Source organism: Maniola jurtina, chromosome Z (assembly GCF_905333055.1).
Source record: "Maniola jurtina chromosome Z, ilManJurt1.1, whole genome shotgun sequence".
NCBI classification, from domain to species: domain Eukaryota; kingdom Metazoa; phylum Arthropoda; class Insecta; order Lepidoptera; family Nymphalidae; genus Maniola; species Maniola jurtina.
In genome coordinates this window covers 17,074,418-17,101,422 of record NC_060058.1, presented here as the reverse complement: position 1 = coordinate 17,101,422, position 27,005 = coordinate 17,074,418, and the positions used below count along the sequence as shown (strand labels likewise).

Below are 27,005 nucleotides of genomic sequence, written 5' to 3'. Positions count from 1 at the left end.
CCATCAACACGAGCGAAACGTTTTGCGTCATCATTTCTCATGGCTAAGGTTTGGAATACTCTTCCAAGATCTGTGTTTCCTACCAATCACAATCCGGGTATATTTAAAACAAGAGTGAGTAGGCATCTTCTAGGTAAATACATCCCATCTTAGGCCACATCATTACTTTCCATCAGGTGTGATTGTGGTTAAGCGCTTGCCTATACTGAATTAAAAAAAAACAGATGAGACGCCTTGCGAATGTGTAAATGCGGGGTTTTTGCGTTTAATTTATTTAGAGGCTTCTGGTCGGGCTGATAGCCCCCGTTCCGAGTTGGGGGAACTGCCTCCCGAAGTACTTTGTGGACTTCTCTCGTTTACCTGGAAACATTTTTAGATAATTTAGCTAGCTATGTAAGGCATACATTTTAGCATGGCTGCTGCTGGCTGCAGCGTTGCTCTAAATCGTACCTACCATTGCACGTGTTTACACTAAAGCTAATCACCAGACGTTACTTACAACGACTTGGTTGTTAAATGTGAACTAGGGGTAATAGTGTTCGCTTCACACACCTGCAGTCCAGTATGCAGCATGTTCGCGATAGTTTCCACGTCGATGGTGGAGTCTTGGGCAGAGATCTTCTTTATAGCAGATGATACGAGGCAGATATCGCCTCGGAGCTCGCGCACCAAGGCTGTTATCTTCTGCGCGTTGCTCAGTACTTCCACACTCTGCGTGTATGGATTGTAGCGGACGCCGAACGGACGCTGGATACTGTCGGCGAAAGCTCTGCAATCAATTGAAATAAATTTAATGATATTATACCTACTACATACAGTAACCGGCAGGAAACACTGTACATCGACCTTTAGAGAAAGAGATTTCGACTTCATAGAGCGTTGTCTCTTTCACTCATACCTAAACGATGTTTTGTCGGTCTCAACGATAGAGACAAGGCAACGCTCTGCGAAACCTTTATTACTTTCTTAAAGTCAATGTCGGGTTCTGTACAGTAATTAAGTACTTAAAAAAAAATTAATACCACGTTTTCAAAACGGACCGAAAAGTATTTAGCTGTAAGAATACTCTCTTCTCAGAATGAAAAGATTTTAGGCCACAGACCCGATCGACGTTGAAGAAAACTCTAGATTTGACTGTATACTCGTATCTCTGTGGTTTAACCCGCTGGCTAAGTGTGGACTTCACAACTTTTGACAACACTATGGAAATTTCTTAGGAACGCAAGTTTTCCTTTACCGTTTTCCTTTACCGTAAAATCGAGTGATGTTTAATCATTTAAAACGCTTAAAAGTCAGAAACGTTTGAGGTGCGTGCCTGGGATGAAATCCTAGACCCCACTAATAGCAGATCTTGTAAGCTCATATTATGTTATTCATCGTGATCTCATTAAGATAAGAGAGAAAGAAAAAAAATGCATTTATTGTTGTTGGTGTCATAAATAAACAAAGCATTTCCATTGTAACATTGTCATATTCTGTACCGCCCCAAATAGACGTACAGCTCAGACGTATGCGTCAACATAGAGATAGTATATAATTACAGCTGGACGATGATCTTCAGCTGTGAGCCGGAATCTTTCCTGCTACGACTGTTTACGAACAAGACGACTCGTTCATTTCAAGGAAGGGAAGATAAAAGCGGAGTAAAATTTGGAAATAAAATTTTCGCCATCGAATACTAATATGCTGGATGTGACAATTATTTCACTTCAGCACTTGTAAGGCTTTACTTTTCTACCCGATAAACGGTAGGTAAATGTGACAAGGCACTTTTTTTAATATTCTTACGTGAAGGGTAGATAGTTAGTAGGTACTATTACTAAGCCTCCGCTGTCTGTCTGTCCGTCTGTCTGTCAGCGGGATGTATCTAACTAATCTATATATTATGTAACTGTAATAGCTAGAGAGTTGAAATTATTTCTATTGACGCTATAACAAAATATGATAAGAATTTCAAAATACCGTTTTTTCTAATACGATGGTACGGAACCCTACGTGTGCGAGTCCGTCTTGCATTTGACCGATTTTAGGATTCCGTATATTCCTCAAAAGGAAAAACGGAACCCTTATAGGATCACTTTGTTGTCTGTCTGTCTGTCCGTCCGTCCGTCTGTCGTGTCTGTCAAGATAACCTATAGGGTACTTCCCATTGAACTAGAATCATAAAATTTGGCATATATGTAGGTCTTCTAGCACAAGTAAAAGAATAAATCCGAAAACTGAGAATTTCTGGTTACATCATTGGAAAAAAAATGTGTTTAAATTTTCAAAGTAAGATAACTATACAAATATAGCAAGTGGGGTATCATATTATGAAAGGGCTTTATCTGTACATTCTAAAACAGATTTTTATTTACTTTTATACATAACAGTTTGATTTATCGTGCAAAATGTCGAAAAAAATACCAGAGTTCGAAACCCTCGGTGCGCGAGTCCGACTCGCACGTGGCCGGTTTTTTATTACAGGATTTGCATGTGGAAAGCAACGATGAGGTCTAAGTTGGAGGGCGCATTGTTTCGTGCGAGTAGATTGGATGTCAAGCCCACCTCATTTTCTCTTTAGCTTCTTCAAAGGAATCCGTGTAGTAGTAAGCGTTCTGGTAGGACGTGATGATGCACTCCTCATGCACGGTGACGGCAGGGTCGAAGCGCTTGATCTTGGCTGGGGTTGTGAGAGCATGCTGCAGCTCTGCTACGGACGACAGGAGGCCAGCGCCGTACACGCGGTACGAGCCGTCGTGTTGGCGGCACAGACCGAACTCCACGGTGAAGAAGTATAGCTGGAAACACGAAAGTGTAATACGGGTAGTGATGGGTGACGTGACGACATGCACGTGTAGTGCTCCGAGATCCCACTGCCGCCAGACTTTCCTTATTAACCCACTGCGGTAGAGCCAAAAAGAAGGGTTATGATTTTAGCAGCCTATGTATGTATGTATGTATTTAAGTATGTATGTATGTTTGTATCCAGATTCTGTGTGTTCCCCCGTAGTGCCTAAACTACTGGGCCGATTTTGATGCATGAGGTGTCCATTGATTCGTTGTAAAGCTCCGGGTGACAAGGCAAATTTTATACGAAAAAAATTGACGTAACGGATGTTACATCAAAAAACCGGCCAAGTGTGATTCGGACTCGCGTACCGAAGGTTCCGTACTCGGGTATTTTTTGACATTTTGCTCGATAAATCAAAAACTATTATGCATAAAAATAAATAACATATAAACAGATTTCTGTTTTAGAATATACAAGTAAAGCCCTTTCATATGATACCCCACTTGGTATAGTTATCTCACTTTGAAAATTTAAACACATTTTAATTTTTTTCTGTGGTATAACCACAAAGTCACGGTTTTCAGATTTATTCCTTTACTTGTTCTATGAGACCTACCTACCTGCCAAATTTCATGATTCTAGGTCAACGGGAAGTACCCTATAGGTTTTCTTGACAGACACGACGGACGGACGGACGGACAGACAGACAGATAGACAACAAAGTGATCCTATCAGGGTTCCATTTGTCCTTTTGAGGTACGGCACCCTAAAAAGTACTTTCAGTTGAAACCTTTACGGCACAAGCTAGCAGATATGCACTAACACTACTCTATCCCACCCATTTTGATAGTCAGCAAATAAGGAAGGTCTGGCGGCAGTGGGACCTTGCTCTATGAGAAGCTCACCGTTGCCAACTTGTCAATATCTTCATCGGAAGCGCCGAGCGATGCCAGCCCGAGCTCCTGGGAGAACTGCGCGAAACTGGGGTTAGCCAGCAGAGGCATGTGGCCGAGCAGCTCGTGGCAACAGTCGCTGGAACGCACGAACTTACTAATACTTGCAGTTACACATAAATTATATCCGACTCAAAACCACACACACATAGACACAGCACCACACACACATACGTACACAAACACACACACAAACATCAACCTTTACATTGGGTACATTACATAATACATTAGTATTTGTTTATAATCAATTTTAATGTTGTTTAGAAGCAGGCGTTATTTTGCGGAAGTTCGTGATGTAGGTCGTATGTAGGTACAAGGAACCAAAAGTTTAATTACCCTTATTCCGCTAAACCAGACAAATCTGCCCTCCCACCGCTAAACATATAGGAAAAGATCATCACTTTGCAATTGCGCAATGTAAGGTCTACATCTCTTGAGGATGCTCATGTGTCGGGGCGCAACGTGCGTCCAGTGGTTTTGGGATTTGTGTGGTGCTGCGTCGTGGTGGTGCGTATTGCTTGCTTGGTGTCTTCCTGCTTGTTTAGCAGTGGGAGGGCGGGCGGTGCACATCGCATGCTGCACGATGCACCGTACAGATTTGTGTGGTTTAGCGGATTATAGCAAATTAAGCTTTTGGTTCCTTGTAATCAATTTTAATATTATAACCATGTGTATGGGATTGGAAAGGCCCATAAGTTACAGGCTGTCCTAGTTTGGCAGACAGCTCGTGAAGTGAAAGAGCAAAGCAAGAGGATAGCACTCACTGCCGCTACCAGCTCAAACATGGCGATAGTCAATAGTTGCTTCAAAAACACGTCGCCAATCGAAGATCTGGCGTATGGTACCTACCACCTATAAATAGTATTGTTATATTATACGTATCAGTGGTTGAGATAAGTAAAACTTACGGTTCAGGAGTATAGAACGGATCGGACGAGTGACGAATGTACTGAGTGCAGTGGAACACCCTGAAAGCCAGGCCGGAGAGGAAGTCCCTCGGAGACAGGTAGCCAGCCACGGGGCGCAGTTGGAAACCGGTTTTACGCTTCAGGAAAACATTTACGTCTTCAAGCTGAAAAACGCCAATTTTCTTCTTTAGGCGCTACGATGCCACAGACAGATACACAGACACACAGATACACACGTCAAACTTATAACTCCCCTCTTTTTGGGTCGGGGGTTAAAAATTATAGACTCAGTACAATCAAAATGAAGAAATCAGCTGCAGTGTAAGAAAATGAATGAATAAATTGCAAATCGCCAGCGACATCTTGTGGAGCATGCATAAACTAGGTCTCTACATATGGTCCAGGTGCAGTACCGTTTACATATCATCGCGCGCTTCAAATGAACGCCGATAGACGGTGCTGTACTGAACATTATATTTTAAAAATCAAAATATTAATAATAATTATAATGCTGTTATAATAATTATCGGCAAAATATATAATTATACTTAAAATAAAATAAAAACCGGCCAAGTACGAATCAGACTCGCGCACCGAGAATTCCGTACTCGGGGATTTTTTCTGGCATTTTGACGATAAATCATAAACTATTACGCATAAAAATAAATAAAAATCCGTTTCAGAATATATACAGGTAAAACCCTTTCATATGGTACCCCACTTAGTATAATTAGTTATCTTACTTTGAAAATTGAAAATACTTATTATTTGTTCACAACGAAATGTGTTGTTGTTTGAACATATTATTTCAATTTAATTTTTGTGATGTGATGTAGGTAATCACAAATTCACGGTTTTTGGATTTTTTCTTTTACTTGTGCTATAAGATCTACCTACCTGCCAAATTTAATGATTTTAGGTCTACGGAAAGTACCTACCCCGTAACGACAGACGGACAGAAGGACAGACAGACAGACAGACAACAAAGCGATCCTATAAGGATTTCGTTTTGCCTTTAAAGGTACGGCACCCTAAAAAATTAAATCTACTTTACTGAAATTTCATAAACTTTGAAGGTAAAAAATTTGCTCATGGATTTTTCCGCTTTATGTAGGCACTAGTTATACCTGCCTACTATAATAATACCTATTAGATAATTAGGAATGTGAAAAGATTTTCTCCAAAATTAAAAAAAAACCGGCCAAGTGCGAGTTGGCCTCGCGCACCGAGAGTTCCGTACTCGGGTATTTTTTCGACATTTTGTACGATAAATCAAAAACTACTATGCATAATAATAAATAAAAATCTGTTTTAGAATGTACAAGTGAAACCCTTTCCTATTATGATACCCCGCTTGGTATAGTTATGTTACTTTAAAAATTTAAACACATTTTAATTTTTTTTTAGATGATTTAAACACAAATTCACGATTTTCGGATTTATTCCTTTACTTGTGCCATAAGACTACCTACCTGCCCCAGGGCTCTCTCCGTCACTTGCTTCCACTCGTTTCATACAATCGTAGTTCCAATTTCATTTGAATATTAAGCAACCAAAGTCCATGAAATTTTGCAGACATATTCTAGAAACTAATATCTGTGTCTGTGGTGTTTTAGATTTTTCGGGAAATGTGTAGTTTTAAAATTACAGGGGCTCAAAAATTTGTATGTAAATTTTTAAGACCGCGTAACTTTGAAACCGAATATTTTAACAGAAATCTGGAAAACCACAGACATAGATATTAGTTTCTAGAATATGTCTGCAAAATTTGAAATTGGAACTACGATTGTATGAAGCGAGTAGAAGCGAGTGACGGAGAGAGCCCTTTTGATTCCTATTGATAAAATTGATTGATCTCCATTACTGAAATTTCATAAAACTTTGAAGATAAAAAATTTGCTAATGGATTTTTCCGCTTGATGTAGGTACTACCTCGCGCACCGAGGGTTAAGTACTCGGGTGTTTTTTCCGACATTTTGCACGTTAAATCAAAAACTATTATGTATAAAAATAAATAAAATGTACAAATAATGCCCATTTATATGATATCCCATTTGGTATAGTTATCTTACTTTGAAAATTTAAACACATTTTAATTTTTTTTAAATGATGTAACCACAAATTCACAGTTTTCGGATTTATTCCTTTACTTGTGCTATAATCTACCTACCTGCCAAATTTCATGATTCTAAGTCAACGGGAAGTACCTTATAAGTTTTCTTGACAGACACGACGGACGGACGGACGGACAGACAGACAACAAAGTGATCCTATAAGGGTTCCATTTTTCCTTTTATATAAGTATTTTTCAATTTTTCTTCGAATCCAAGTAAAATATTTGTTTTTAAACAATAATATTTTAAGTAGGTAGTTCTATATAAATTTTGAGCTGGCTGTGTACTACATTCGGCAGCTGCAGGCGAGTAGATCCCAATCTGTAGGTCTCTCTAGAAAATAGACCTATCTAGATAGTCTTAGTATATAGATCTAAGTAGGTAGTACTTCCTGCCATGTTTGCGAGTGCTTATACAGAGTTATTGCCTGTTACCTACTTACATGACCACTGTTCGCGACAGAGGCAACTTCTGACAAATCGTCGAGGCGTCTCGGTCGCTGGCAGCCATCAAAATGTTACTTACATTTGTTGTTAGTACATTGGACGCAGGGGCTACGTGTAAAGTATCCCCCATTTTTCTTTGATTTTACGCACCGTGGTCTATTGACATAATATCGCTGATTCAGAAACCGAGATTTCCTCCAGTTCACTTTGATATTAGGTTCTTTTAAAAAGTTGTCTACATCCTTTAATGTCTCGTGGAAAACGAATACCTACCTACCTAAGTAGACGTAAAACACATGAGTAGGATATAGTACAGTATAGCTCGCGACAGGTCGACATGGCACGGGTGACGTGCGGGTGTGCGGGTGCGCCCCCCCGCCTCATACCACCTCATAGCTCGCGACAGGTCGACATGGCACGGGTGACGTGCGGGTGTGCGGGTGCGCCCCCCCGCCTCATACCACCTCATAGCTCGCGACAGGTCGACATGGCACGGGTGACGTGCGGGTGTGCGGGTGCGCCCCCCCGCCTCATACCACCTCATAGCTCGCGACAGGTCGACATGGCACGGGTGACGTGCGGGTGTGCGGGTGCGCCCCCCCGCCTCATACCACCTCATAGCTCGCGACAGGTCGACATGGCACGGGTGACGTGCGGGTGTGCGGGTGCGCCCCCCCGCCTCATACCACCTCATAGCTCGCGACAGGTCGACATGGCACGGGTGACGTGCGGGTGTGCGGGTGCGCCCCCCCGCCTCATACCACCTCATAGCTCGCGACAGGTCGACATGGCACGGGTGACGTGCGGGTGTGCGGGTGCGCCCCCCCGCCTCATACCACCTCATAGCTCGCGACAGGTCGACATGGCACGGGTGACGTGCGGGTGTGCGGGTGCGCCCCCCCGCCTCATACCACCTCATAGCTCGCGACAGGTCGACATGGCACGGGTGACGTGCGGGTGTGCGGGTGCGCCCCCCCGCCTCATACCACCTCATAGCTCGCGACAGGTCGACATGGCGCGGGTGACGTGCGGGTGTGCGGGTGCGCCCCCCCGCCTCATACCACCTCATAGCTCGCGACAGGTCGACATGGCACGGGTGACGTGCGGGTGTGCGGGTGCGCCCCCCCGCCTCATACCACCTCATAGCTCGCGACAGGTCGACATGGCACGGGTGACGTGCGGGTGTGCGGGTGCGCCCCCCCGCCTCATACCACCTCATAGCTCGCGACAGGTCGACATGGCACGGGTGACGTGCGGGTGTGCGGGTGCGCCCCCCCGCCTCATACCACCTCATAGCTCGCGACAGGTCGACATGGCACGGGTGACGTGCGGGTGTGCGGGTGCGCCCCCCCGCCTCATACCACCTCATAGCTCGCGACAGGTCGACATGGCACGGGTGACGTGCGGGTGTGCGGGTGCGCCCCCCCGCCTCATACCACCTCATAGCTCGCGACAGGTCGACATGGCGCGGGTGACGTGCGGGTGTGCGGGGCGCCCCCCCGCCTCATACCACCTCATACCCTGATGGCCATCTCGACCTGTCACCTACTATACCTACTCTAATTTTTTTTTCAACATTTTATCAATTATTTTGTCGGCGTGATTAATATGTTGGTAGACCATACAGATACCCACGATAAGTGCCTCAGCTAAGCTGTGGACGGATGGACAGACGGAGGGACAAATGGACGGACAGGCGGATGGACAGGACATTTTGAAACTATAAGATTTCCTTGTTGCATACGGAACCTTAAAATGTGAAAATGAGTATTTTAGAAGTAATTAATCAACAGCTCGATTCCGTAAAACCTGCATCAATCATCATTACAATCACAATTGTTGTGATTGGCTGAATTTATGGTTTTCTTGTTGCAACAATGCATTGTAGCAAATATCGAGCGTCAACCAACCAGAGGTGATTGCGACTGCGACCGTGACATTGTAGCTGTCATTGTGTAGTAATCGAGCGCCAGTTATCGGTACCTGAGGCAGGTTGTCTTGTCTATAACCTTGCCGCGTTGTGCCCAGTTCTCCAGATATCCTTCACAACCGTGTCCCTGGTACAGCGTGAAAAGTTCTCTGAAGAGATATATATTCATTACCATCATGATCGTTGGCCGGTAGACGTCCACGGCTGCGCAATGCGCATGGTTCTCTTGTAGGGATCGCTCCCTGCGACTCGCTTGACGTCGTTCGTCCACGTAGGCGAGGGTCTGCCAGGGGGTCTGCCAACACTGCGCCTTCCAGTGCGGGGTCGCCATTCCATCACCTTGGGACCCCCACGTCCCTCGTCCTGAGCTCTGACGAGTTCTACGAGTTGACAACTAAGTAATCAGTTATCGATACCTGGGGCAGGTTGTCTTCTCTATAACCACAATACTTGACGAGCTGTGGCCAGTTCTCCAGGTATTCTTCACAAGCATGTTTCTGGTACAGCTTGAAAAGCTCCCGGAAGACGATACCCCTAGAAAGAATAAATACTTACATAGCTAAACTAGGTAGGTATGTAGTTTATTAAAGATTATTATTATTAGCCGGGGAAGCCTGCATTGTGAAATTTCATCCCGTAATTTTTCCCACACAATAAACTATATACCTATATGATTTTTCCTATAGAATATACTAGGTACTCAGGTACCTATAATAATTTACCCTCTGGACAGACTACATATAATTATTATTGGCACAGGATAAACTACAAGATTTTATGGCAATTAGATATACCTACTTACCGCAACCACTCAATACGCTATATCGATATTATATTATGAATATTAATGCAATATTATAAATGACGAAGTGTGTCTGTCTGTCTGCTGCTAGCTTTTCACGGCCCATCTGGTATCGAACCGGAACGCTAACTTGCTTGGAGGCACGGTTTTGCCGGTAGGGTGGTAACTAGCCACGGCCGAAGCCTTCCACCAGACCAAATATCTTACATAATAGGTAATCTATCTAAGTTATTCGCAAGTTATTGGATTGTCTTTAGTGCTGTACTACCTGTGTTGTAAGTGCAATCTAAGTTAGCACATTTTAGACAAGACTAGTTATAACCTATCTGAGAGGTAGGTGAGTAAGTGGAACAATCTGGAGCGATTATTTCGCATAACACTGCTGAAAATTTCGGGTATTGCTGGGCCTTGCAGTAAATTGATGTCAGGGTCGGTGGGTAAGGAGTAAGCTGTTTCATGTGGTGGTGACGTCATAATTGCCTGGAATCAGAACTTTTGATTGCCAGTGTAAGCGTACCCACAAGAACGGACGCACACGAATTCTCCTCTGAGTCTCCAAATTATGTCAAGCATCCATTTATCGAGAATATTTTTATTCGACCTTGGGGCCGTGGCGTCCGAAGACTCGAGCTCTTTTTGAGGAAATTTCGAAAAGGGTTATCGAGTCAACCGGGGACCCGAGAGCTGGCCTACCAACCTACTGGCCAAATTATAATTCTTTTGGCCATTCAAATGGGTAATACCGCCAGCATCGTGGGTGCAATGCCTCGCTGCGTTGGTCTCGATGAGGTTTTAGATTTTTTTTTAAATTTAGATTTAAGTTCATTTTTTAGAATTGTCAATTATTATTTAAACAATATTGAATGAAAAAATTCATTTTTACTCAATTAAACTTTTACAACTACTTTGGACGTTGTTATAACAACTCCCACTAAAAAAGGATTTTCATAAAAGTGGGGCAAGTTAGACAGTTAGGAGAAAATAATATTATTATACTTACCAAGTTTTGATTTCGGTTTCCGTGTACTGCACCTTCGGGATGGGATGCCCACTGTTGAACAAATTCAATAGGTATATACCACATTCATAGCCATAATATTTTGTCCATATAATTTTTTTACACCCATATAATTTTTTTTTAATGAAATAGTACAATAAAACTTAAAGCTAGCCTTATCTAATTACTATACAAATCATGCCTGCGTGGAATGGTGCCAAGAATACTGGCTGCATTTCCACGCTGGACAGCCAGACTGATCCGTTACGCAAAAAATGAGCCAGCCCTTCTGTCATCCGATGAGGCTATTTAACGCGGTGAAATGTCTCGTAAACATTTTTTACCCATATCATAAATGTGAAAAAGTGTTTGTTTGTTGGTTTGTCCTTCAATCACTGTCTGTCTGTCCGTCCATCCGTCCGTCGTGTCTGTTAAGAAAACCTATAAAGTACCAAGAATCAAGGCAGGTAGATAGGTTTTATAGCGCAAGTAGGGGAGTAATTCCGAAAACCGTGAATTTGTGGTTACACCATTAAAAAAAAATTAAAATGTGTTGCAGTCTTCAAAGTAAGATAACTATACCAAGTGAGGAATCATATGAAAGGGCTTTACCTGTACATTCTAAAACAGATTTTTATTTATTTTTATTCTTTATCGTGCAAAATGTCGAAATAAATACCTGAGTACGGAACCCTCGGTGCGCGAGTCTGTATCGCACTTGGCCGGTTTTTTACATGGGTATAGTGTGAAACCTGAAGAGTGACATAGGCTACTTTTTATCCCAGAAAATCAGTGTTCCCACAGCATTTTTAAAACTTAAATCCACGCGGACGAAGCAGTTAGTTTTAATATTTTTTTAATAATAAGAACATAATATTTGTATGCCAGGATTGGCCGAATATATTGGACTCAATATACATTTTTTACAACCTTTTATACCTGTACTCAAGCAAATAAATTATGATTACTTATTAAGATTCACAACATTTTTTTTAATCAAAATTGATTCATCCGTTTGGGAGCTATGGTGCCATAGAGCACCCTTCTGTTTGAAGGGGGTTAAAACCATTAATAATACCCCAAAATGAGATGTTAGTATGACACTCTGAGAGATCTGTGCTCTGTAGTGAGCTGGCGATGGGTTGTTCATGATGTGATGATGACTTCAACATTCCGACCAATTGAGAACCTCCTCGTTTTTGAAGCTGGTTAAAAAACAACTGAAACCTGGAAATATTCGGTCAATGCGGGTAGTTATGAAAAGTTTTTAAAGGCTTTTTAAGGAATTTTCGTGGGAATTTCTCTTGAAAATGTTAATAACTTCGATTTTAGATACTTTATAAAATAATTCCAAATCATTTTGACGAAAATAAATAATAAAAACGAACATTAAAAAATTAAGGGTAGGCAAGTTGGACTTTGCTATCTTGAAATGCTACGTGAAAAAACATGCACTAAAAACAAAACATAGCATCTGGCATTTTTGTAAAATTTACTTTGACATAGGTACCTATGTTAAATACTTTCTTTAAAGTCAATAATAAATACTTATTATTGACTTTATTAAAAAAATGGTATATAAGATTTCTAAGTTTATAATTTTATAATTATAATTATCATGCCACTGTGCATACCCTTTTGTATGTGTAGAGTTTTTGTCGGTCTGTCTATCTGTGTGTTAGCGTTTCATGCCCTATTTTCGATTAGCCGATTTTGATATTTGGTACAGAGTTAGCTTACATTTCGTGAACAGATAGGCTACTTTATAGGGTTCCGTACCTCAAGAAATAACGGAAACCTTATAATATCACTATGTTGTCTGTCTGTCTATTTGGCTGTCCGCCTATCCGCCTGTCCGTCTGTCCATCTGTGTGTCTGTCAAGAAAACCTACAGAGAACTTTCCATAACATTCTCAAAGGTGTATGAAGTCTGCCAATGCGCAATTGGCCAGAGTGGCGGATTATAGCCTAAACCAAAGCAAATAAATAAATGAAATGAAATGAAACCTTTCTCATTCTTAGAGCAGATCTATGCCTGCAAATCGTTGATGGGATGATGGTGATGTTGGCAAAAATGTCAGTTACATCGTTTTAACGAAGCTCCCACCTATTATACAAAAAATAGTAAGCCACTCAACGCAAGCTGCCATTCGTCAGTTAATCGGTGCAGTGACACAATACAAGGAGGTGGTAGTGAAGTTGTGCAAAGTGAGTTTATTTTTTTTATTTCTTGTTAAAAAAGTACGAGTGTCAATTTCCTAGCAAAACCTAAATCGAGAACTTAAAAATAAAAGTGTACTTATTATGAAAATATACTTTTAGTGTATAGTTTTCATATAAACTGAGTTGAACGGGAGTTTTAGTTTAGTTTTTTTCCCCCTGCAATTGTTGTTTTGCTTTTACTTGATGCACCTATGTGCAGTTCGTTGGAGACTTTTAAATTGAACATAACTAGCTACATCTTAATTAATTATTAATTATTGTCTAAGATTATTATTATAATCTGGTATTTCTTTTTTTTTTTTAAATATTCGTTCCTTTCTTGTGTACTTTTTTACTTTTTATTGTTCTTTTTTAATTATTTTTTTTTGCATTATTATTCGTAATATGCTGTACTTTATTGTATTTATTTTTTAAAGTTATAAGAAAACCTATAAGGTACTTCCCGTTGACCTAGAATCATGAAATTTGGTAGGTAGGTAGGTCTTATAGCACAAGTACAGGAATAAATCTGAAAATCGTGAATTTGTGGTCACATCATCTTAAAAAAAATATGTTTCAATTTTCAAAGTAAGTTAACTATACCAAGTGGGGTATCATATGAAAGGACTTTACCTGTACATTCTAAAACAGATTTTTATTTATTTTTATGTACAATAATTTTTGATTTATCGTGCAAAATGTTGGAAAAATACCCGAGTACGGAACCCTCAGTCTGACTCGCACTTGGCCGGTTTTTTATAACAATTACGACGATTGTTTTACAGTAACTTTAGAGAGAAATAACTAATATGAGTACGGCTTAGGGCTTTTTTATGTTGACCGAGATTTAGGGTGAAATCCAACTTCAGGTGAAAAACCTTATTTTTAGGGTTCCACAGCCGAAGGGAGTTTGTGCACTTATTCGTATTCGATTCGTATTCGTTTTCGTGAAAATACGATCAAGCGTAGGCACCTACTTCATATAAATAGTACATGCAAGCGTACTTGTGTACGTTTGCAGAGTAGCAAGTGAAGGTACATCATTATACACTTTTGCACTCATTTCATTCGTATTTTGACGGATGCGTATGAATCGTATTTTTAGGAAAATGAATATGAATGGAATTAGTGCACATACGCCTGAAGGGTGCCAACGGGCATCTATTACTAAGCCTCTGCTGTCCGTCCATTCGTCTGTCTTCTATCTTTCTCTTGTCTGTTGTTCTCATGTCCATTCCATCCCATCCATCAGACCATCCGTTATAATTCTTATAACGGATGCTCTGATGTAAATGTAGTTTTAGTCGATTGTGAAAGATTTTAATCGGGGTACTCACACTAATATTATAAAGGCGAAAGTTTGTATGTGTGTGTGTGTGTGTGTGTGTGTGTGTATGTTTGTTACTCCTTCACGCAAAAACTACTGGACGGATTTGGCTGAAATTTGGAATGGAGATAGATAATATCCTGGATTAGCACATAGGCTACTTTTTATCCCGGAAAACCAAAGAGTTCCCACGGGATTTCGAAAAGCCTAAATCCACGCGGGCGAAGTCGCGGGCATCGGCTAGTTTATTATATGTTACGTACCTACCTAATATGTAACATACCCCATGTTTAATGTTTTTTTTTTGCAGCTCAAAATGAATGTTGGAATGGAGAAATATTTGAGAACGATGTAAGTAAATAATTATAAATATAAATTTTTAAATTAAGTATAAGTAGTTATTTTATTTCAACATAATAGGTATTATTTATTATTGTTACGAATTTATTATCTAGATGGTCACTACTTTTAACCGACTTCAAAAAAGGAAGAGGTTCTCAATTCGTCGGAATGTTTGTATGTATGTTCCCCGATTACTCAAACACGCCTCGACCGATTTGGATTTTTTTTTCTTTTGAAAGGGTATACTTTGCAAGTGATCCCATATAAAGTAAATTATTTTTGTTTAATTCTAGCTTTTATAGTTTTTTGAAAATCACGCGAAACCACAAGCGGGAAGACATTTGGGGGGAAAAGGGGCAGAGGCCGATGTCCTAGGGACATTTGAGGAGAAAATATGTCTAATGAATATATTTTCTACGAATTCTACGGCTACGATTATAAGACCTAACTACCTACCAAATTTTCATGATTCTAGGTCAACGGGAAGTACCCTATAGATTTCTCGACGGACAGACGGACAGACTGAAAGACGGACAGACGGACAGACAGACTACATAGTGATCCTATAATGGTTCTATTTTTCCTTTCGAGGTATGGGACCCTAAAACTGTCTAAGAAACCGCAATCTAAACCTTCGGTAACCATTAGATTTTTATTTATTTATTTACACTTTATTGCTCACACACAAAATAAAACCTTTGAAACCCTTACAATTTTTTGTCAATCTCGAACATTCCACAGACCTCCCAATGGCGCTTCAAGTACACTGCAAGATGGTGCCACGCCCGAGCTTGCCGCCGAAAAGGCCAAGAACTTCGCCTGCATGTGCGCCAGTACAGCCCTTCTGGCCGCCGTCACAGTGGTGCCGGGCGCCGCCATCGGCGCTCGCATCGCTGTCGGCGCTGCCGTCGGCGCACTCTATGCCGCCAAGGCCGTCTCCGCGGCGTCGCCGGCCGCGGAGCAAGCGCTCGTCCAGGCGGCAGCCACGCTCAGCGACCTGTCATCCATACCTGGCGCACCCGATGAAGCACGGGCCACTGCTGAGTTGGCATCCATGGCGGCAACGGCCGGCTCTGCCGTCATCGCGGATCCCCGTATCGCCGCCCACATAGCCGTTTTGTCAGCACGTGTCGCTGCATCCGCCTCCCGACAAGCAGGAACAGCAGCGTGTAACAACAAAAAGCTCACGGAGGCCGCTATGGCCGCGTATCATTCTACTCTGGCTAGCCACGTCGCATTTTATGCGGCAGTTGCCGCCACTAATGTGTCTTTTATTGACTCGTCGGGAACGGCCGCTGCAGCCTCGAAGGCAATTGCCAATGCGTTGAGCGTGATCTCCAAAGCGTCGGCCATAATTGCCAATGCTGGCTCCCGGCCCATGGAATGCATTGTAAGAGATCAGCCCCGTGCCGCCATCGCGAGTAGTGTCGCCGCCGTTGCCAGTATTGCTGCCAATGTGGCAGCCCAAATTGCTGCTAGTATAGCGCCTTCCCGCCCTGCCAGTCGTATAACCGAGTGGACGGCGTCGGCCGCCGCGGCGGCACACCGCGCCACGTACTCGCCCGCACTCGGCGAGGCTTGGGGCGCGCTCGCGAGCGCCGGCAGCCAGCTCGCCAGGGCCAGGGAGGCCCTTATTCATTTACAGAGAGATTTCATCTAATATTTTAAAACTACAACTAGTATTTTTTTAACTAAAAAGTTTTTGTTTCTTTTTACTAGTTTGCTTTTTTGTTTCTTTACACTAGTTTGTTTTTTGTTTAAATACTATTAAAAATATATATATAAAAAATGTTTTATTTGTTCCGAATTATCCGTTTGCCTACTATTCATCTTAAGCTCATTAATTTTCGCTATCTATACTTACTAATAAATAAAATTGAAGTATCTGTCTGTATTTTCGAAATAACTTAGTTAATGCTCTGCTTGTCTGTAAAAGTCCCGTAAAAATAGGTTAACGTAAAAATTAGTCTGTTCAAACAGACAGACAGACAGACAGGCGGACGAACAGACGGACGGACGGATGATCAGGTTAGCGTAAAAATTAGCCTGTTCAAACAGACAGACAGACAAACGGACGGACGGACAGACGGACGGACGGATGATCAGATTAGCGTAAAAATTAGCCTGTTAAAACAGACAGACAGACGGACGGACGGACGGACGGACAAACGGAAAGATGATCAGATAGACGGACACATAGACAGACAAACCAAAATTTTAAAAACATGTGATTCAGTTATGGTTCAGTTCAAATAACCATAATATGAACTTAATATGAGATAGTTATTTCGAAGTTACAGACAGACACTTCAATTTTATTTATTTGTATATTAGTAGTGTAGTATATATGTCGCAGCTGGGAGTTAGTCAATTCCCTGACTGATATGGCTAACTCCCGGGAGATGTTAAAACGATTGCAGCCAGGCACATGAATATTTATGTTCTAATCTAATTTAACCTTATTTTAGACTTTAGTACTCAGATTTCGTTCTAAGCCACATTCGATGTAATCGTAAAATCCCAGAGAAAAGCGCCAAAATCTAAAATCTGCTTAGGTTAGGTTAGAACCTATCTAGAACCTAATAAATATTCAGGTGCTACTTAGGTTCTATTGGGTAATATTATCTTAATAGTATATTAGATGCTCAGTTTTCTATAATATCACTAGATATTTTGTTTATTGATAGTCTTTAATTGAGTTGTAGTTTTAACATCTGCCGGGCGTTAGCCATATCCCTAAGCGAGCTGGCTAACTCCCGGCTTATGCCATTTCACTGCGACATATACTCGTAGATAGATCCATTACATATTTTATATTTGAATTAGTTATTTTTTTCGCATATTAAGCAACTTCAGAATACCACGGTACTGACGAAACACGAAAAATCTGACTATAATGACTAATAGGCTATTAATTTTGAGAGCGACTTACAGAGAGACTTACTATTTGTAATGATTAGCGATTGCGGCGAAGTGCTCCCTTCGTTTGCGGTACACGGGGTCCTTGAAGCCGGGGTGGTCCGCATCCAGCTCCGAGCCATACATCAGCACGTTCTGCGCCCGGTCCAGGTCTGATATCTTCCGAGGGAACCAGTGCATTTACAGAGAGACTTACTATTTGTAATGATTAGCGATTGCGGCGAAGTGCTCCCTTCGTTTGCGGTACACGGGGTCCTTGAAGCCGGGGTGGTCCGCATCCAGCTCCGAGCCATACATCAGCACGTTCTGCGCCCGGTCCAGGTCTGATATCTTCCGAGGGAACCAGTGCATTTACAGAGAGACTTACTATTTGTAATGATTAGCGATTGCGGCGAAGTGCTCCCTTCGTTTGCGGTACACGGGGTCCTTGAAGCCGGGGTGGTCCGCATCCAGCTCCGAGCCATACATCAGCACGTTCTGCGCCCGGTCCAGGTCGGATATCTTCCGAGGGAACCAGTGCATTTACAGAGAGACTTACTATTTGTAATGATTAGCGATTGCGGCGAAGTGCTCCCTTCGTTTGCGGTACACGGGGTCCTTGAAGCCGGGGTGGTCCGCGTCCAGCTCCGAGCCATACATCAGCACGTTCTGCGCCCGGTCCAGGTCTGATATCTTCCGAGGGAACCAGTGCATTTACAGAGAGACTTACTATTTGTAATGATTAGCGATTGCGGCGAAGTGCTCCCTTCGTTTGCGGTACACGGGGTCCTTGAAGCCGGGGTGGTCCGCATCCAGCTCCGAGCCATACATCAGCACGTTCTGCGCCCGGTCCAGGTCTGATATCTTCCGAGGGAACCAGTGCATTTACAGAGAGACTTACTATTTGTAATGATTAGCGATTGCGGCGAAGTGCTCCCTTCGTTTGCGGTACACGGGGTCCTTGAAGCCGGGGTGGTCCGCATCCAGCTCCGAGCCATACATCAGCACGTTCTGCGCCCGGTCCAGGTCTGATATCTTCCGAGGGAACCAGTGCATTTACAGAGAGACTTACTATTTGTAATGATTAGCGATTGCGGCGAAGTGCTCCCTTCGTTTGCGGTACACGGGGTCCTTGAAGCCGGGGTGGTCCGCATCCAGCTCCGAGCCATACATCAGCACGTTCTGCGCCCGGTCCAGGTCGGATATCTTCCGAGGGAACCAGTGCATTTACAGAGAGACTTACTATTTGTAATGATTAGCGATTGCGGCGAAGTGCTCCCTTCCTTTGCGGTACACGGGGTCCTTGAAGCCGGGGTGGTCCGCGTCCAGCTCCGAGCCATACATCAGCACGTTCTGCGCCCGGTCCAGGTCTGATATCTTCCGAGGGAACCAGTGCATTTACAGAGAGACTTACTATTTGTAATGATTAGCGATTGCGGCGAAGTGCTCCCTTCGTTTGCGGTACACGGGGTCCTTGAAGCCGGGGTGGTCCGCATCCAGCTCCGAGCCATACATCAGCACGTTCTGCGCCCGGTCCAGGTCTGATATCTTCCGAGGGAACCAGTGCATTTACAGAGAGACTTACTATTTGTAATGATTAGCGATTGCGGCGAAGTGCTCCCTTCGTTTGCGGTACACGGGGTCCTTGAAGCCGGGGTGGTCCGCATCCAGCTCCGAGCCATACATCAGCACGTTCTGCGCCCGGTCCAGGTCGGATATCTTCCGAGGGAACCAGTGCATTTACAGAGAGACTTACTATTTGTAATGATTAGCGATTGCGGCGAAGTGCTCCCTTCGTTTGCGGTACACGGGGTCCTTGAAGCCGGGGTGGTCCGCGTCCAGCTCCGAGCCATACATCAGCACGTTCTGCGCCCGGTCCAGGTCTGATATCTTCCGAGGGAACCAGTGCATTTACAGAGAGACTTACTATTTGTAATGATTAGCGATTGCGGCGAAGTGCTCCCTTCGTTTGCGGTACACGGGGTCCTTGAAGCCGGGGTGGTCCGCATCCAGCTCCGAGCCATACATCAGCACGTTCTGCGCCCGGTCCAGGTCTGATATCTTCCGAGGGAACCAGTGCATTTACAGAGAGACTTACTATTTGTAATGATTAGCGATTGCGGCGAAGTGCTCCCTTCGTTTGCGGTACACGGGGTCCTTGAAGCCGGGGTGGTCCGCATCCAGCTCCGAGCCATACATCAGCACGTTCTGCGCCCGGTCCAGGTCGGATATCTTCCGAGGGAACCAGTGCATTTACAGAGAGACTTACTATTTGTAATGATTAGCGATTGCGGCGAAGTGCTCCCTTCGTTTGCGGTACACGGGGTCCTTGAAGCCGGGGTGGTCCGCATCCAGCTCCGAGCCATACATCAGCACGTTCTGCGCCCGGTCCAGGTCGGATATCTTCCGAGGGAACCAGTGCATTTACAGAGAGACTTACTATTTGTAATGATTAGCGATTGCGGCGAAGTGCTCCCTTCGTTTGCGGTACACGGGGTCCTTGAAGCCGGGGTGGTCCGCATCCAGCTCCGAGCCATACATCAGCACGTTCTGCGCCCGGTCCAGGTCGGATATCTTCCGAGGGAACCAGTGCATTTACAGAGAGACTTACTATTTGTAATGATTAGCGATTGCGGCGAAGTGCTCCCTTCGTTTGCGGTACACGGGGTCCTTGAAGCCGGGGTGGTCCGCGTCCAGCTCCGAGCCATACATCAGCACGTTCTGCGCCCGGTCCAGGTCGGATATCTTCCGAGGGAACCAGTGCATTTCACCCAAGTCTGATAGTATCAAGGTTATTTTTAGGGTTCCGCTCCTCAAAAGTATTCAAAGATATTGTATTTTTAATTTATCTATATATTATATAAAAGCGAAAGGTCACTTACTTACTGATTAAACACGAGATCTCGAAAAGTTACAAAGCTATAATTTAGCAAGTAGATAGAGATGTCAGCTAAGAAAGGATATTTGGAAATTCCACTCCTAAGGGGGTAAAATAGGGGTTGGAAGTTTGTATGAAATTCCTTTGTATTTGGAGTTAGAGACACAAAAATTCACATTAAGATTAATAAAATAATAAATTAAAAACTACACATCAAATTTTTTTTGAATATTACCTTTTAAGGGTGGTAAAATAGGGGATTATAGTTTTTGCTGATTTTTTTTATTAAGCTTGAAATTTTGAAAATAGGTTTCTTTTAGGGCGTAAGTATCAGGTCAGATATTTTTATCCAAATCTAAGGAAGGGGGTTAAATAGGGGTTGGAAGTTTGTTTGAAATTCCTTTGTTTTTCGAGTTAGAGACACAAAAATTCGCGTTAAAAGATTAATAATAATAGATAAAAAACATATGTACATCAATTTGTTTTGAATATTGCCTTTTAAGTGTGGTAAAATAGGGATGACAGTTTTTGCTGGTGTTTTTTTACCATTCTGTTTGTGGCCATCGAACGTGTAGACTAATGAACTGGTCTTAAGGTGACATTTACCTGTAGCTTACTTTCTGAAGCTGCACGGGAAATCTACGCAAACGAAGTCGCGGGCAACAGCTAGACCCTGTATATAAGAAGGTCACCGTCGATTGTGTCACTTAAGATAGTAACACTTCGGTGTCTGTCTGTCTGTCGTGTCTGTCAAGACTAGAAAAATAAAAACCTAAATATAGGATAGGTAAATATTTTCCGTTGACCTAGAATCACGAAAGGCAGGTAGCATTGACTAGTCTATACCAGAGTCGATAATTTTTGAAACCAAAAAAAATAACAGTAGGATGAATCATGAAACCCATTACAAAAGGAGGAGGATGACATAATTGAGGCACGAAACCTTAAAAAACTTACCAAAACTGGCGGCAGCAGACAAGGGCGTGGGAGGCGGGAAGTTGTCTCCGGCTTGGGAGGACACCACCTCGAACTCCTGCACCTCGCGCTTCAACATGCGCTTCATCTGCTCCATCCGGCGGGGGTCGCACTCCACGTCCACCAGGATGTCAGACTGAAATAAATAGGTAAATATAAATAAATAAATAAATTTATTTATTTTAATAAAATGTAGGTACATTATTTCAACCAATATTTCAACATATTGATTGATGTTCAAAAGCCAGATGGAGTGCTTTGACACCCGTACTAGGGAAACCTGTGTTACGGGCACCGCAGCCTTCCCTCGGATCCATCGATATACAAATTTGGATTTTAAAAATAATAATTATGTAGAATAATAATGTAAAACAGAAGTGTGCAAGTGTGTGTGTGTGTGTGTGTGTGTGTGCGTGTGTGTGTGTGTGTGTGTGTGTGTGTGTGTGTGTGCGTGTGTGTGTGTGTGTGTGTGTGTGTGTGTGCGTGTGTGTGTGCGTGTGTGTGTGTGTGTGTGTGTGTGTGTGTGTGTGTGTGATATTATTTGCATGTATGATGTAAATTATAGTAGGTACGACGGGTGTGTAAAAGACAACTTGCTATGATTTCACTTCGGCGATCAAGTCCTCAACTTCATAGTAACTAAGTTTCTTTAACCAAGCGTTAACCGTTTTTTTTAAGTTGGGTTTGTTGTATTTAGATATATTAAGTGTGTCACTTATTCTATTGTAAAGTTTAGAGCTAAGGAAGTGGTAATGTCTTCCGGCAAGTGCGGTTCTCCTCGGCAACATTAAGAATATCTTTGGTTTGCGTCTTATTAAAATACTAGCTGATGCCCGCAGCTTCGCCCGCGTGGATCAGATCCCCTGCAGCATCAGGATTGAGGAGTTGGACTCCAAATTTTTTATGAAACAATGTCGCAAAGTTCCTCTATCGATTAAAAAAGAAATGACGCAAATCGGTTCAGAAATCTCGGAGATTTCGGTGTACATAGGTAGAAAAACACAACTCCCTTTTTGAAAGTCGGTTAGAAAAGTAGCCTATGTTACTCCCTGGTCAATTTTCTACTTGTCTGTGAAAATCCCGTCAAAATCGGTTCAGCCGTTCCCAAGATTAGCCTTTTCAAACAGACAGACAGACAGACAAAAATTTTAAAAACGTGTGATTCAGTTATAGTATCGTTCAAATAACCATATGACCTTAATATGCGGTAGTTATTTCGAAATTACAGGCAGACACTCCAATTTTATTTATTAAAGTATAGATTAATTAACATTTGCTTCGGATTGAGCTTTTGTTTCTGAGTGTTTGCGTAAAATAACCTGGGAGATAAAGAGCTGCCGGACATTCAAAACGTCCCACTCTTGGTAAAGTGCCGACGTGGGATACCTGCGCGGTCTGCTACCCAGAACCTTAAGAATACCTCTTTGGGCGCGCTCAATAAATACCTATATATACAAAAGTAAAAGGAGACTGACTGACTGACTGACTGCCAGCAACGCATAACTCAAATTGCTGGATGGATCAGGCTGTGGCATAGTTATTATGACGTAAGCATCCGCTAAGAAAAAATTTTTTTTGAGTTTTAAAATTTGTGTAGTCCACACGAACGAAGTTGCGGGCATAAGATGGTTATTGAGTACTAAGTAGATGATGCCCGCGACTTCGTCCGCGTGGATGTAGATTTTTGAAAATCCCGTGGGAACTTTTTGATTTTCCGGCATAAAAAGTTGCCTATGCTAGTTTTCGGGATACAAGCTACCTCTGTACCTTTCATATTATAAATCGGTCAAATGGATGGGCCTTAAAGAATCCCGTGGGAACTCTTTGATTTTCCGGGATAAAAGGAGCCTGTGTCCTTCTCCGGGATGTAAGCTAACTCTGTGCAAAACAGTTTAAACAGTTTGGCCGTGAAAAGCAAGCAGACAGACAGACAGGCACACTTTCGCATTTATAATACTATATATAAGTATGGATTGAGCCGTGAAAGCTTAGCCTCCTTACCGGAAGCACCACGATTTCTATTCCAAATACATAATATTATGTACTTGTATATATAATATATTTCAATATATTTTAATTGGATCCTTCTGAATATTTATTTCAAAAGTAAAGGTTTTAAAATAAATACTTAAGTAGGTATATAAAAATTACAAATGAAATGTAAACCACTGTAACGAGGCAAGGTGCCCAGAACATTGGCTGCGTTGGCTCGTTGAATGGGCCGACTGACATGCTGACGAAGGTAAGTGCAGCCCTCCGCCCGTCCTGTATTCCGCGGGACGGGATTTTGATACGATATTGATACGGTACGGTACGGTACTTGGTTAATTGATTTTGGTACGGTATTTGGTTAAACTTGATAGCCAGTTTCATATTTTGGTACGACAGCTTTGTGGAACACAATTTTTATTCGAAATTGCCGTTCTATACATTTTTAACCCCCGACCCAAAAACAGGGGTGTTATAAGTTTGACGTGTGTATCTGTGTATCTGTCTCTGGCATCGTAGCTCCTAAACTAATGAACCGATTTTAATTTAGTTTTTTTTGTTTGAAAGGTGGCTTGATCGAAAGTGTTCTTAGCTATAATCCAAAAAAATCGGTTCAGCCGTTTGAAAGTTATCAGCTCTTTTCTAGTTACTGTAACCTTCACTTGTCGGGGGTGTTATAAATTTTTAATTTACACCTGTTATTATTATTTTTACTGTAGAATTCTAATATCGGTAAGTAATTTGGGTATTCCGCACCAATGGCAAATTCATTTAACGATTCTTGAATAAGTTTGTTTGAACAAAAACCTTACCGGGCGAGCTTCACTCTTGAATTTCTAATTTTGTTTTAATATGCTCGCTCGACTTCATACCTAGGTACATTACATGTGTAGCTAAACAAAAATTATTTTCTACTTTTTAGTGTTTTTGGTTTTTAGTCGGTTTTTTTTTTTTAAATTTTTATACTATGTAGTGATAGGCTCGGAATCAGACCCACGATCCACCGAAAATGAGGTCAACGTCTTAAGCATGCTATCACGTCATAATATTAATGCAATGATTAATTAACAACGAGATAACACCCGCAATTTCATTCGCGTGGGTTTAGGTTTTGAAAAATTTCGCAGGAACTCTTTGATTTTCCGGGATAAAAGTAGCCTAGTCCGCTCCAGCATATTCGTTTCGTTGATATCAGTTTAATGGATAGGCCGTAAAAGGTAACAGACACACATAACATATTTATATACTATTAGAGTATTTTTAATATCACTATGGATTATCCACTCCAGTTATTCAATTTAAAAGTCGAACAATTGGGGAGTTTTGATATAAAAGTTATAATTCGCTTGTGAAATAAATTAATATAATAATGGAAAATATGCAAATTCTTCGGAAAACATAGCCATTCTATAAATTGGCATATACTTACGTACTAGCTAAGCTTGTGTGTAAGTTGACCTAGAAACTCGAAATTTTAGAAAGGACTACGAGTCAACAAAATCCTTAAAATACCCAAATCCACGCGGATGCAGTAGCGGAAATCAATAAATTGATTGGAATAAAATAAAAACAATATGCAAAATATCTAACAAGTAGGGACATTTTATCACTAAAATCGTAATTAATATTGTAAATGCGAAAATGTGTCCGTTCGTTGTTTTGTCCTTCAATCAAGCCGCAACGGACGCCGCAACACATCGAAGCAACGGATTGCCGTTCTGGTTCGGATTGATTTTCTGATTAAAAAATATAAAGAGTTTCCACGGGATTTTTAAAAATATAAGCCCACGCCTAGCAAGTGATGATGCAGGCAAAGATGGAGCGCGCTGAACTAGAAGTTGCCTACTCACTCTTGACTTATGCTATGGTTAAAGAGAGGGAAACTTACACCAGTTACTTGCATAGCAGACTTCCTCGACTCTATATGAAGAACGTTGATACCGAGGTCTTGAAACACGCCGAGAACCCGCACTAAGCCACCGACTTGGTTCTTCACGCTGAATATAACGGAGATCCTCTCCCCATCATGGTTTTGCTGTGACGCAGCTTGGATATCTGCTAACTTTGGGTGGTGAGGTGCCTCATTCTTGACTTCCCACTCAGACCCGTTCCTATACAGCCATAAGCCTAAAAGGCCTTTACCGGATCCACTCATTGTTGGTGTGCAGGAGGATTTAATTGCAAGGCTTTGATAATGATTGCTTTCAGTATAGAGGTCCCGATTGGAGCTTCGGGAACGTTGCACTGCCTAAGACACACTGTGGCAGCCCTCTCTGTATCTCGCTTTATAAAGAGACGAGGCGTGGAGGCCTCGCTGGAGGGTGGGTATATTTGATTGGCTGAATCAAGTGTTCAGTGTAACTTGGAAAATCTTTCATTCGCTTAAGTCACGGACACACTTTAACCGTTAGCTTTCGATTTAAAACTTTCATAATATTTTATGGAATATTTCAAGGAATTGTAGCTTAGATAAATATTTGATTTATGCCTCGATGACTGAGATTTTTTTTTGCATTTTCATCGATGACTGAGATTTTTTTTGCATTTTCAATTTGTTTATTTTACGTTTCTGTCTTTTGTTTAACATTTCTAAAATGAGGTATGAAGAAGATAATATGATTAGTTGGATTAGTTTCAGGTTTAAAACTTAATTTATAACGTAGGATATTATGTAGGTACAAAAGCAGGAATAAAATGGAACTACAAAAGAGTATTTCTTTTCCAAAATAAGTTTAGATTGATTTGTTATTTTGTTTATAAACTTGGGTAGCTTATTCACTTCCGGGAATGTCCGGTTTTCTTATTGTAAGGTCAGTTTTTATATCATTTATCTATATTTTTAAATAAAAATAGCGAGCAAACGAGCAGGCGGATCATCTGTTGTTAAGTGATTACCGCAGCCTATGAACATTTGCAGCACCACAGCACCAGGGCACCTCCGATGTGTTGCCGGCCTTTCAGGAATTAGTTGGCCTGCCCATTGAATAACCCCATGTTGTAATCTAGTGAGAACACCACCAGCGGGTGTTGATTCCACTGTTGATGTGATTTAAGCTTGAATTGGGTTTTACTGTAATATTCAACAATTTTTTGAATTAATTTTATTTACAACATGAAAATAATTGGTTAACAATTTTTTAACTGTATTTAAAACCATTTTCTTTCAACCAAGCTGAAAGTCATAAAACTTTTCCAGTGACTTTAAAGTTTGCTGTGGTTGAAAGGTTTCCTCCAACGCCTTGTAACATCAGAACACAAAAGCTACTTTTGCTCCTGCTACTGCTGTGTTGCTACGAATATATTTTATCGGTCCTGAATTTTTCAAACACAATATTTTTTTGAACCCAATAAGTTTTAAGTCATATGGTGAAACGGCATAGCAAAACGATATAGTTTCAGAAGCTATCATTCTATTTTGTTCCTCTGTAAAATTTTATTTCGTTCAATTAAACCGTTTTGTTAGCCAGC

General features: G+C 41.8%; 1 protein-coding gene across 1 annotated transcript; it reads right to left on the bottom strand.

Annotated features, from left to right (window-relative positions):
* Nucleotides 1–131: 131 nt before the first annotated feature.
* Nucleotides 132–25,736, bottom strand: LOC123880615 (tryptophan 5-hydroxylase 1). Its single transcript, XM_045928815.1, has 10 exons — nucleotides 25,426–25,736; nucleotides 21,531–21,684; nucleotides 20,307–20,472; nucleotides 10,930–10,980; nucleotides 9,544–9,661; nucleotides 4,638–4,801; nucleotides 3,679–3,805; nucleotides 2,548–2,780; nucleotides 553–769; nucleotides 132–360 (listed from the first exon to the last, which is right to left on the bottom strand). The coding sequence occupies exons 1-10, from the start codon at nucleotides 25,690–25,692 to the stop codon at nucleotides 271–273; spliced, it is 1,587 nt and encodes a 528-aa protein (XP_045784771.1). The 5' UTR covers nucleotides 25,693–25,736; the 3' UTR covers nucleotides 132–270.
* Nucleotides 25,737–27,005: the final 1,269 nt, after the last annotated feature.